At 48.3% G+C, this 13,455-nt stretch overlaps 1 protein-coding gene across 1 annotated transcript in view; it reads right to left on the bottom strand.

Moving 5' to 3' along the window:
• Positions 1-1,086: 1,086 nt before the first annotated feature.
• The window catches only part of pcnx2 (pecanex 2), a 946,160-nt gene continuing 933,791 nt past the window's right edge, over positions 1,087-13,455 (bottom strand). Inside the window, exon 34 of the mRNA XM_085996657.1 lies at positions 1,087-1,590. Coding sequence (XP_085852783.1) covers positions 1,426-1,590 — 165 coding nt within the window. The 3' untranslated portion in view covers positions 1,087-1,425. The remainder of the gene's footprint in view (positions 1,591-13,455) is intronic.

The raw sequence follows: 13,455 nt of genomic DNA, 5'->3' as shown, positions 1-13,455 counted from the left end.
CAGTTCCAGTGTGAGCCACGTTGAGTAAACACCTGTTGTACCGTTCTCCTGCAGCCTGTGTCTTACTACTGACGGACACAACAGCTTCTGCCTTGTTTCTCCCCCCCCCCAATACACAGACAGCATTAGGGTAAGTACGCCACACACCAAGCTAAAGAGCCTGAGTCTTACCTGGCACCAAGCCAGTCACATGTGCACTAGTTGGAGCCACTCGGCTCTGAATATGGATGCTAAAAGAGTAATAAAGGTATTAGAGCTTCCTGCTCCTTCCCTCTCTCCAGCTGTTCTCCCCATCTGCGTTCAATTGAGAGGATTCATTCAAACCTCCCTCTCCTGCTTCCTTCCACCATCCTGGCTTCATTGTTGTGGTAATACTTCAAAATCTTTCCATTCTCCAACTCTTCAACACCAGGACTGGAAGGAGTAAATACTCACTTTTTAATGTTACATTGTATTTGCAGCACAGAAACAGGCCATTCGGCCCAACAGGTCCATGCCAGTGTTTATGCTCTACACCACCTTACTTCATTTAACCCTGTCCTTCTATTCCTTTCTCCCTCATGTGCTTATCTAGCTTCCTCTTAAATGCATCTATGCTATTCGCCTCCACTACTCCCTGTGATAACGAGTTCCACATTCTCACCACTCTCTAGGTAAAGAGGTTTCTCCTGAATTCCCTATTGGATTTATTAGTTATCTTATATTCATAGCCTCTAGCTTTGGATTTACCCCACAAGTGGAAACATCCTCTCCAAGTCTACGCTATCAAACCCTTTCACAATTTTAAAGGCCTCTATTAAGTCTCCCCTCAGTCTTCCCTTTTCTGGAGAAAAGAGCCCCAATCTGTTCAGTCTTTCCTGATAAATATAACCTCTCAGTTCTGGTATCATCCTTGTAAATCTTTTTTACACCTTCACCAGTGTCTCTATATCCATGTTATAATATGGAGACCAGAACTGTGGACAGTACAGTGTGGTCTAACCAAGGTTCTATTGCAAGTATATAAATGATATAATTTGACTGTGCAGCTGTGGAATGCTGCACAAGTTCATCAGTAATGATTTTAATAAGTCATTAATAAGAAAAATTGCCCCCCCCAGCTTTATGATAATGTTGGCTGAATAAGCAGGAATATGACCTTTGAAACCACACTAAATGACAGTTATTCTCAGGCATCCAGTTCTTGATGGGATTGCGATGGGCTTTGAAAATGAAAGTATATATTCACTTCACTACACAAAGCAATTTGTAGCATTTGATTCAGTATAATTCCACTGGGTTATTGTGTTTGCTCCAGCTTTCGTTTCTGGATGATGGTGAATTCTCTCCCCATTGCTTCTCACCCTTTAGCATTCTATGCTTTGTCACTCTACTGGTTTCACTGTTTTATTTAGGCCTGAGCACCTCTGATTTACGCTCAAGAGGTCACAGGTGATTCTGGTCTAACAGTGGGTGAGAAGTCACATTGCTCTGTTCATCCTGCATCTTACGATCTCCGTTCTGAGAGCGTGAAGCATCATCTGTGCGCATTGTGTCTTTCAGCTGACTGGAGCTTGTAACATCCAGAGACGACCAGGCATCAGAGGTGCCCTTTAAAAAAAGGGAACAAAAGAGTTAATCACCTTCCACATAGTGTAGAATCATACAGCACAGAAGGAGGCCATTCGGTCCACCGTGCCTGTGCCGGCTCTCTGGTAGAGCTATCCAATTCGTCCCACTCCCCTGCTCTTTCCCCATAGCCCTGCAAATTTTTCCTTTTTAAGTATATCCTCCCATTCCACCTTCTACAAACAGCAGCACAACACGCCAGACTTCATCATTATTATAAATAAAACTGCTAATACAGGTAGACTACCCTTTATCCGGACTTCCGAAAACCGAAACCCTCTAAAAACCGAAGGTTTTTTCGTTCAGCGTAAGTCGTGCGTACGACTTACGCTGAACGAAAAAACCTTCGGTTTTTAGAGGGTTCCGGTTGCGGAAGTTCGGATAAAGGGTAAGTCGTGCGCACGACCCCCCGCCGACCCCCCCCGCCAGCCCCGACAACCGCCGACCCCGCCAGCCGCCGACCCCCCCCGCGGACCCCGCCGGCCCCGACAACCGCCGACACCCCCGCGGACCCCGCCAGCCCTGACAACCGCTGACCCCGCCAGCCCCGACAACCGCCGACCCCCCCCGCGGACCCCGCCAGCCCCGACAACCGCCGACCCCCCCGCGGACCCCCGCCAGCCGCCGACCCCCCCGCGGACCCCGCCAGCCCCGACCCCCCCCCCCGCGGACCCCGCCAGCCCCGACAACCGCTGACCCCCCCCGCGGACCCCGCCAGCCGCCGACCCCCCCGCGGACCCCGCCAGCCCTGACAACCGCCGACCCCCCCCGCGTACCCCGCCGGCCCCGACCCCCGCCGACCCCGACTGACTTACGCTGAGCGTCAGCGTAAGTCGTGCGCACGACCCCCCGCCGACCCCCCCGCGGACCCCCGCCGACCCACCTTCCGAAATCCGAAATTCTCCTTTATCCGAAACTCGGCTGGTCCCGAGGTTTTCGGATAAAGGATAGTCTACCTGTATATACACGTACACATATAATTATTAAAAAATTCCAATTTGAAAGTTACTACTGAATCTGTTCTGACCATGCTTTCAAGCAGTGCATTCCAGATCACAACAACGCGCTGCGTAAAAAAAATTGTCCTCACCTCCCCTCTGGTTCTTTTTCCAATTACCTTAAATCTGTGTCCTCTGGTTACCGACCCTCCTGCCAGTGGAAACAGTTTCTTCTTATGTACTCTACCAAAGCCCGTAATAATTTTGAACACCTCTATTACATCTCCCCTTAACCTCTCTGCTCTAAGGAGAACAACCCCAGCTTCTCCAGTCTCGCCACATAACTGAAGCCCCTCATCCCTGGTACCATTCTAGTAAATCTCCTCTGCACCCTCTCCAAGGCCTTGACATTCTCCCTAAATATCTTCACCTCTATGTCCTTCAACATTAAAACGGTATATCGCCTGCTCTAATTAATTAACAGTAAGGTATATCGCCTGCTCTAATTAACTAACAGTGAGATATATTACAATCAGTTAAGAACACTCACTGTAAATAAAAGTACCATTCGACGTTTTGTTATCGAATGTCATTGGATGGATTTTTAGGTGTGGTGGTGTAGCTCAGATGGTTGGGTGTTTGTGCAGATTGAGCCAGAAATATGTAAGGAGCCAACTGTATTCAACGCTCTGTGGTCAGCTCATTTACATCATTATATATCACTGCCACTGCAGTTTTGGCCTTGTGTAGCAGCCAGCCTAATGGGAGGAGGGAGGGAACGTGCAGGTAAATGGCCACATAGCAAGGCAAATATTTTTCCATATGTAAACTAGTTGATCATCTAACGCGGAGTTCATGGACAAAATAAAATTTGCCCCTCTCTCCATGCACCTGTCTCTCCTCTCCCTTTCCTTTTCTGTTAGTCTTCCACTCTTTCTGTCTCCCACTATGGCTCTCGCACGCTGTCCCTTGTTCCCGCCTCTATCACAGTTTGTGATCACTTCGATTTGGTAAGTTGATGGAGCAGGTCTCCACACTGCACGGTGGTGGAGCTGTCTAAAGTTGGCCTTATTTCCATATTCCTTTTGTGCTCACAACTTTGCAGGACAGAATACTCTTCCGCTTCAGTTCTTCAGGAAGTTTGGGTGGATCAACAACTCTCGCTCACACTCTTGATCTTGGGAAGGTTTTTTTCCACCTCTGCTTCAACACCCAATCTCGTTTGGAACAATTCAGTACTTCACTCTCAGACGATTCTGTTTCTCTTTTGTCCAAACCCACAGAATATACACTTATTAATGAAGAGCCATCTGTTCCTCCAAAATCTTTGGGAGACTGCCAGGTCTGTACTGAGACGTCATGGAGGGACTAATTCCTGCTCCATGAATATCCACCAATTTCTGCTCGGCATCCTTGTGACTCATCCCTCCTGTGGGTAATTCATTTAAAAAAAGTGGCACCTGGGACTGTCTCCTGGTTTCCAGAAAGTTGGAAGTTGGTTTAAACACAACAAAGTAAATAACTTTTTCTACAAAATAAATAAAAGCACAGTTGCACTCAAACCCCCGACCCCAAGGGCAAGGCCCCAAAGGGCTCCTAGTGTAACTCATAACGCTTAATTTCAGTCCCAGCTTCTGCACCATGAGGTGGATACACACACTCACACTTGGTGTGGTTTCACCTGATCAGTGCCTGCAGTCAGTCACTAAACGGTAGTAATGCTGAGTGCAAAATTATAAATATTTCCCAGGCACTAAGGGCTTGTACTTGATGAGAATACAGGGGCATCACACACCTCCCATTTTTTGGGTGCTAAGTGGCACCTAAGACCCCAAGATGGCAGGCAGGACTCGCATGCACATTTCTGGCCGGAAGTGCACTGTCCGCCATATTAGATGAGGACAAATAAGAGGTGTCCTTTACCCACGCCTAAAGTGACTCCCCATTTCCCCCCACGACTCCCCCAAAGATTGATGGAGTGATTTATATTGGAACCGGAAATAGCAACATTACAAGGTCAACTTTAAACTCAACTGTCTTTGGATCTATATCTTTCTTGTCACTAAGATTGAGACCATCCATTCAGTTGTCTCTGCCAATTCCCTCCCTTCCCCTAGCCCACCGGGCTAAAGTTACCCTAATGTTCCTTGTTGCCTTAGCCCTGAACTTACATCTTTCTCTAGATTCGATCCCATCTCCTGCTATGCTCTCTCCGAGCTCATCTTGTCCATGAGACTCACTTCCTGCTCCCTCGACGGTATTCCCATCAAAGTGCTGACCACCCAACTTCCCTTCCTGGCTCCAATGTTAGCTGATATTGTTAACAGTTCTCTCTCCTCAGGTACTGTACTCCTCCCCTTCAAATCTGCCATCATCACCCCTCTCAAATAACCCACCCTTGACTCTTCTGTTCTTGTAAACTACCACCCCATCTCCAAACACCCTTTCCTCTCCAAAGTCCTTGAACGTGTTGTCACTTTCCAAATCTGTGCCCATCTTTCCCGCAATTCCATGTTTGAATCCCTCCAATCATATTTCTGCCACCGCTACAGTACTGAAACAGCTCTTATTAAAGTCACAAATTATATTCTATGTGACAGTGACCATAGTAAATGATCCTTCCTCGACCTGTCTGCAGCCTTTGACACGGTTGACCACACCATCCTCCTCCCAACGCCTCTCCTCCGTCGTCCAGCTGGGTGGGACTGCACTCACCTGGTTCCATTCTTATCTATCTAATCGTAGCCAGAGCTTCTCTTCCCGCTCCCGCATCGTCACCTCTGGTGTCCCCCAAGGATCTATCCTTGGCCCCCTCCTATTTCTCTTGGCAAGATCATCCAAAAACACATCATCAGCTTCCACATGTACGCTGATGACACCCAGCTCTACCTCACCACCACCTCTCTCGACTCCTCCACTGTCTCTGATTTGTCAGACTGTTTGTTGACATCCAGTACTGGATAAGCAGAAATTTCTTCCAACTAAATATTAGGAAAACCGAAGCCATTGTCTTTGGTCCCTGCCACAAACTCCGTTCCCTGACCACCGACTCCATCCCTCTCCCTGACAACTGTCTGAAGCTGAGCCAAACCGTTCGCAACCTTGGTGTTGTGTTTGACCCCGAGATGAGCTCCCGACCTCATATCCATTCCATCACCAAGACTGCCTACTTCTACCTCCATAACATCGCCCAACTCCGATCCTGCCTCAGCTCATCTGCTGCTGAAACCCTCATCCATGCCTTTGTTACTTATAGACTTGACTGTTCCAACGCTCTCCTGGCCGGCCTCCCATCTTCCACCCGCCACCCTCCATAAACTTGTGCTCATCGAAAACTCTGCTGGCCATGGCTTAACTCACACCAAGTCCTGTTCACCCATCACCCCTGTGCTCACTGGCCTACATTGACTCCTGGTCCGACAACGCCTCAATTTTAAAATCCTCAACCTTGTTTTCAAATCCCTCCATGGCCTCGCCCCTCTCTATCTCTGTAATCTCCTCCAGCCCTACAATCATCTGAGATCTCTGCGTTCCTCCAATTCTGGTATTTTGCGCATCCTCGATTTTAATCGCTCCACCATTGGTGGCCGTGCCTTCAGCTGCCTTGGCCCTAAGCTCTGGAATTCCCTCCCTAAACCTCTTAGCTTCTCTACCTCTCTCTCCTCCATTAAGATGCTCCCTAAAACCTACCTATTTGATCAAGCGTTTGGTCACCTGTCCTGATATCTCCTTCTGTGGCTCAGTGCCAAAATCTTTGATATTGCCCCTGTGAAGCGCCTTGGGCTGTTTTGCTACGTTAAAGGTGCTATAGAAATGCAAGTTGTTGTAGAAACAAAAATCACACATTTTGAGACAAATTAAACAATACTTTGGTCTCCTACCTGGAGCAGATCCATTCACATTGACAGTTACTGACTCATCCTGTCAGACAAGTTTCTTTTAACCATTCTGCAAGTTAGACAAGGTGAGGTTTCTATAAATATTTTCTCCATATTATCGAAAGTAATACTGGTTTCAGTGATTTACTTCCATGGCTAATATTTCACGTTTCTTCCATACTTTGCTACGGGGCTTACTGAGTAAGATTAAAACACACTGGCCTGGAATTTGCGGTGGGTAATAACAGCGAACGAACAGCCTTCGCTGTTATTTCCACTTTGAAACTGACCACAACTTCAGGATTTAGCGCATGTGCATCCTAACACAGAAATCCTGAAGTTGCGGTCAGCCATTCACTGCTCTGACTCTGGCTACGGTGTGTCCCCATCCCACCCCCACCCCTATAGCCAGCAATCAGTGTAATCTGTGAAATCAGAGAAACTGACAAAAACTTTGGCTTTTCTGCAATAATATCACTGTTAAATACCCCATTAAAAGTTAGACCCTTTTGAATTAGGTGTGACTAGGGTTTTAACAGTGTATGACTGCTAAACAAATGCTATGGCCCTGAAAAACTAATTTTAATTATGTAGAGTGTCAAATTTTAAGAACAATTAACATTTTTAAGAAACTTAATTAAAAAAAAAAATTATTTCAGGTTTACTTTTTCCCCATGTGAGAGGCCCAATCTTTGTTTTGCTCTCTGTAACATTTTTAAAAAGTTAGAATCAAAGGAGCTTATTCACTTCCTGTCTCGGTCTGTGAGAATTCTGCATTTTGATTGGCTGCTTAGACAGCTTGTTGACGTCACAGCAGCTGGTGTTAGGGATTCCCCATTAACTTCCACTGATTTCAACTGCACGTCGGAAAAGCCGAACTTCTCGCTGCAAAGATTGCCAGATCTTTGTGGGCAGCTTACTTCGGGGCCAGCGGTGAACGCCTTTGCTTTGCCACTTACCGCAATTTATGGGCCATTGAGTTCAGACATAGCAAAGAAACCCAGCCATGAAATAGATGAGCAGTGAGAAAGCCTTTAGGGCTGCCTGCTGAATTATACAAAATCTCAGCACCAGAATGACCTCTCATTTTAATCAGAGTCATTCAGCAAACTTCTGCTGCAGGATATCACTTAAACACATGACCGGAATATTGATCTTGTTAAAGGACAATAAGAACCCCCTTAACTACAGGTTTAATGATTAACGATACAATTTAGCAGACATCAACAGCAGCTGAAAGACTGCGACTGTACTGTACTCAAAGAGACCCAGAACTATCAAACGCTGCTCAGCAAATACGGGCCTGATAAATTGTATTGATTATTACACTGCATTCATGAGATCTCGACATCCAGGGATGTGGTCCTGATGCTGAGAAAGTCCAATTAGGGTCATGTTGGAGCCTCTGGAGACAACTCTGCTCATTTAAACAAAAAAAACCACTGGAAATTGGAAACGAAAACAGAAAAGGTTGGAGCCATTAGCAGGTCTGTCGGGGAAACGCGTGCCGGCTATGAGCCCCTTCCTCAGTCCTGAAAGATTTTACAGATGGACAGAATTTGGGAAGAAACAAAGGACTTGCATTTCTATAGCGCCTTTAATGACCTCAGGACGTCCCAAAGCGCTTTACAGCCAATGAAGTACTTTTTGAAGTGTAGTCACTGTTGTAAAGTAGGAAACACGTCAGCCAATTTGCACACAAGATCCCACAAATATCAATGTGATAATGAACAGATAATCTGTTTTAGTGATGTTGGCTGTTGGCTGAGGGATAAATGCTGCCCCAGGATACAACAAGCAGGAACAGAACAAGGGAAAGGAGGAAGGTGAAAAACGCACAATGGGAAAGGCAGGGAATAAAGTGCTATAGTGAGATCAGGAAATGGTTAAAGAGAGAAGGGTTATGCGCAGGAACAAAAGGAGGCAAAATGAAATAAATCAAAGGAATAAAAGACATATACGATATGGGAGTGTGGGAAGAGCTAAAGGGAGACAGGTAATTGGAATGGGCAGCATCAAAACCTGACAAAGCGGAGTTGGCTCCAGTAAATCGAGAGACCAATGGAAGCAAAAAGTAGGTCAGACAGTCCGACCAGCCCCTATACCCCAAGCACCAACCTCCCCCATCCCTGGCAATGCCGGTTACACCCACCCTACCTTACCAGCACCTCTCAGCAGAGAAAAAATGGGAGTTATAGTTAAGGTCAGTTAGGTTTTGAGAAGCAGGACTCCCATCAAAAGTCTGCACAGTCCCTTGGTTTCCTGTGGCAACTCACCATCTACTTTTTTAAAATCTGTTTTTTATGGGATGTGGTGTCACTGGCAAGGCCAGCATTTATTGCCCATCCCTACTTGCCCTTGAGAAGGTGGTGGTGAGCCGCCTTCTTGAACCGCTTCAGTCCATGTGGTGAAGGTACTCCCATAGTATTGTTAGGTAGGGGGTTCCAGGATTTTGACCCAGCGACGATGAAGGATTGGCGATATACTTCAAAGTCAGGATGGTGTGTGACTTGGAGGTGGTGGTGTTCCCATGCGCCTGCTGCCCTTGTCCTTCTAGGTGGAAGAGGTTGCGGGTTTGGGAGGTGCTGCCGAAGAAGCCTTGGCGAGTTGCTGCAGTGCATCTTGTAGATGGTACACACTGCAGCCACAGTACACCGGTGGTGGAGGGAGTGAATGTTTAAGGTGATGGATGGGGTGCCAATCAAGCGGGCTGCTTTGGCCTGGATGGTATAGAGCTTCTTGAGTGTTGCTGGAGCTGCACTCATCCAGGCAAGTGGAGAGTATTCCATCACACTCCTTACTTGTGCCTTGTAGATGGTGGAAAGGCTTTGGGGAGTCAGGAGGTGAGACACTCGCCGCAGAATACCTAGCCTCTGACCTGCTCTTGTTGTCATAGTAGTTATGTGGCTGGTCCAGTTAAGTTTCTGGTCAATGTTGACCCCCAGGATATTGATGGTGGGGGATTCGGCTATGATAATACCGTTGAATGTCAAGGGAAGGTGGTTAGACTCTTGCTTGTTGGAGATAGTCATTGCCTGGTACTTCTGTGACGTGAATGTTACCTGCCACTTATCAGCCCAAGCCTGAGTGTCATCCAGGTCTTGTTGCATGCGGGCATGGACTGTTTCATTATCTAAGGAGTTGTGAATGGCGCTGAACACTGTGCAGTCATCAGCGAACATCCCCATTTCTGACCTTATGTTGGAGGGAAGGTCATTGATGAAGCAGTTCAAGATGGTTGGGCCTAGGACAATGCCCTGAGGAACTCCTGCAGCAATGTCCTGGGGCTGTGATGATTGACTTTCAACCACCACAACCACCTTCCTTTGTGCTAGGTATGACTCCAGCCAGTGGAGCCTTTTCCCCTCGATTCCCATTGATTTCAGTTTTACTAGGGCTCCTCGATGCCATACTCGGTCAAATGCTGCCTTGATGTCAAGGGCAGTTACTCTCACCTCACCTCTGGAATTCAACTCCTTTGTCCATGTTTGGACCAAGGCTGAAATGAGGTCGGAAGCTGAGTGGTCTTGGCGGAACCCAAACTGGGCATCAGTGAGCAGGTGATTGGTAAGTGCTGCTTGATAGCACTGTCGATGACTCCTTCCATCACTTTGCTGATGATTTGAGAGTAGACTGATGGGGCGGTAATTGGTCGGGTTGGATTTGTCCTGCTTTTTGTGGACAGGACATACCTGGGCAGCTTTCCACATTGTCAGATAGCTGCCAGTGTTGTAGCTGTACTGGAACAGCTTGGCTAGAGGCGCAGCTAGTTCTGGAGCACAAGTCTTCAGCACGATAGCCGGGATGATGTTGGTGCCCATAGCCTTTGCTGTATCCAGTGCACTCAGCCATTTCTTGATATCACGTGGAGTGAATCGAATTGGCTGAAGACTGGCTTCTGTGATGGTGGGGACCTCGGGCGTAGGTCGATATGGATCATCCACTCGGCACTTCTGGCTGAAGATGGTTGCAAATGCTTCAGCCTTGTCTTTTGCACTCACTTGCTGGGTTCCACCATCATTGAGGATGGGGATATTCATGAAGCCTCCTCCTTCCGTTAGTTGTTTAATGGTCCACCACCATTCACGACTGGATGTGGCAGGACTGCAGAGCTTTGATCTGATCCGTTGATTGTGGGATCACTTAGCCCTGTCTATAGCATGCTGTTTCCGCTTTTTAGCAGGCATGTAGTCCTGTGTTGCAGCTTCCCCAGGTTGGCACCTCATTTTTAGGTACGCCTGGTGCTGCTCCTGGCATGCTCTTCTACACTCCTTATTGAACCAGGGTTGGTCCCCTGGCGTGATGGTAATGGTAGAGTGAGGGATATGTCGGGCCATGAGGTTACAGATTGTGGTGGAATATAATTCTGCTGCTGCTGTTGGCCCACAGCACCTCATGGATGCCCAGTTTTGAGCTGCTAGATCTGTTCTGAATCTATCCCATTTAGCACGGTGGTAGTGCCACACAACACGATGGAGGGTGTCCTCAGTGTGAAGATGGGACTTCGTCTCCACAATGACTGTGCGGTGGCCACTGCTACCAATACTGTCATGGACAGATGCATCTGCGACAGGTAGATTGGTGAGGATGAGGTCAAGTAGGTTTTTCCCTCGTGTTGTTCTCTCACCACCTGTCGCAGGCCCAGACTGGCCGTTATGTTCTTCAGGACTCGGCCAGCTCGGTCAGAAGTGGTGCTACCGAGCCACTCTTAGTGATGGACCTTGAAGTCCCCCACCCAGAGTACATTCTGTGCCCTTGCTACTCTCAGTGCTTCTTCTAAGTGGTGTTCAACATGGAGGAGTACTGATTCATCAGCTGAGGGAGGGCGGTAGGTGGTAATCAGCAGGAGGTTTCCTTACCCATGCTTGACCTGAAGCCATGAGACTCCATGGGGTCCGGAGGCAATGTTGAGGACTCCCAGGGCCACTCCTTCCTGACTGTATACCATTGTGCTGTCACCCCTGGTGGGTCTGTCCTGCTGGTGGGACAGGACATATCCAGGGATGGTGGAGGAGGAGTTTGGGACATTGGCTGAAAGGTATGACGGTGAGAGTATGATTATGTCAGGCTGTTGCTTGACTAGTCTGTGGGACAGCTCTCCCAATTTTGGCACAAATCCCCAGATGTATGGGCGGCGCAGACACGATGGGCCGAAGGGCCTCTTTCTGTGCTGTAAAACTCTATGACTCTATGTTGGTGAGGAGGACTTTGCAGGGTTGATCGGGCTCGGTGTGCCATTGCCGTGTCCATAGCTGGTGCCGAGGTCGATGCCAGGTGGTCCGTCCGGTTTCATTCTTATTATTATGTTTCGTAGCGGTTTGTTACAACTGAGTGACTTGCTAGGCCATTTCAGAGGGCAGTTAAGAGTCAACCACATTGCTGTGGGTCTGGAGTCACATATAGGCTAGACCAGGTAAGGACGGCAGATTTCCTTCCCTAAAGGATATTAGTGAACCAGATGGAGTTTTACGACAATCCGATAGTCTCATGGTTACCATTACTGATACGAGTAATTATTCCAGATTTTTATTTAATAAACTGAATTTAAATTCCCCAGCTGCTGTGGTGGGATCATTAGTCCAGGCCTCTGGATTACTAACCCAGTGACATTACCACTATGCTACCAGTCCCAATCTGAGAAGGGCAGTGGTGTGACCTGCTCCCAGGCCTCTGTAGATGCCCCTGAGTGGTACGACAGCAATGGTTTTTACATATTACACAGAATGTGACATTGTATTTACAGCCCAGAAACAGGCCATTCGGCCCAACTGGCCTATGCTGCTATTTATGCTCCACACGAGCCACCTCCCTCCTTACTTCATCTAACCCCATCAACAATTCCTTCGATTCTTTTCTCCCTCATGTGTTTATTCAAATTGCCCTTAATGCATCGATACTATTCGCCTCAATGACTCCCTGTGGAAACGAGTTCCACCTTCCAACCACTTGCTGAATTCCCTATTGGATTTATTAGTGACTATCTTATTTTTATGGCTCCTAGTATTGGACTCACCCACAAGTGGAAACATCCTCTCTGCGTCTATCCTATTAAATCCTTTCATAATTTGAAAGACCTTAATCAGGGCAACCCTCAGCCTTCTCTTTTCTAGAGAAAAGAGCCCCAGCCTGCTCAGTCTGTCCTGATAGCTGTCCCCTCTAGTTGGGAATTAAACTTTTGCAAGGAGATGTGTATATCCCTCCTAATGCCTCTTCAAAGCAGTGTCGGTGGATCAGCACCTGAATGTCACAGGGAATGAAGAGCAGTGTCACAGGGGCTGGAGAGCAGTGTCACAGGGACTGGAGAGCAGTGTCACAGGGACTGGACAGCAGTGTCACAGGGGCTGGAGAGCAGTGTCACAGGGACTGGAGAGCAGTGTCACAGGGACTGGAGAGCAGTGTCACAGGGGCTGGAGAGCAGTGTCACAGGGACTGGAGAGCAGTGTCACAGGGGCTGGAGAGCAGTGTCACAGGGACTGGAGAGCAGTGTCACAGGGACTGGAGAGCAGTGTCACAGGGACTGGAGAGCAGTGTCACAGGGACTGGAGAGCAGTGTCACAGGGACTGGAGAGCAGTGTCACAGGGACTGGAGAGCAGTGTCACAGGGACTGGAGAGCAGTGTCACAGGGAGTGGAGAGCAGTGTCACAGGGAGTGGAGAGCAGTGTCACAGGGGCTGGAGAGCAGTGTCACAGGGACTGGAGAGCAGTGTCACAGGGACTGGAGAGCAGTGTCACAGGGACTGGAGAGCAGTGTCACAGGGACTGGAGAGCAGTGTCACAGGGACTGGAGAGCAGTGTCACAGGGACTGGAGAGCAGTGTCACAGGGACTGGAGAGCAGTGTCACAGGGAGTGGAGAGCAGTGTCACAGGGACTGGAGAGCAGTGTCACAGGGGCTGGAGAGCAGTGTCACAGGGACTGGAGAGCAGTGTCACAGGGAAAGGAGAGCAGTGTCACAGGGACTGGAGAGCAGTGTCACAGGGAGTGGAGAGCAGTGTCACAGGGACTGGAGAGCAGTGTCACAGGGGCTGGAGAG

Source organism: Somniosus microcephalus, chromosome 9, assembly GCF_052327205.1.
Source record: "Somniosus microcephalus isolate GS21.2 chromosome 9, FLI_Smic_1.0, whole genome shotgun sequence".
NCBI classification, from domain to species: Eukaryota; Metazoa; Chordata; class Chondrichthyes; order Squaliformes; family Somniosidae; genus Somniosus; species Somniosus microcephalus.
This window is presented reverse-complemented; position numbering and strand designations above follow the sequence as displayed.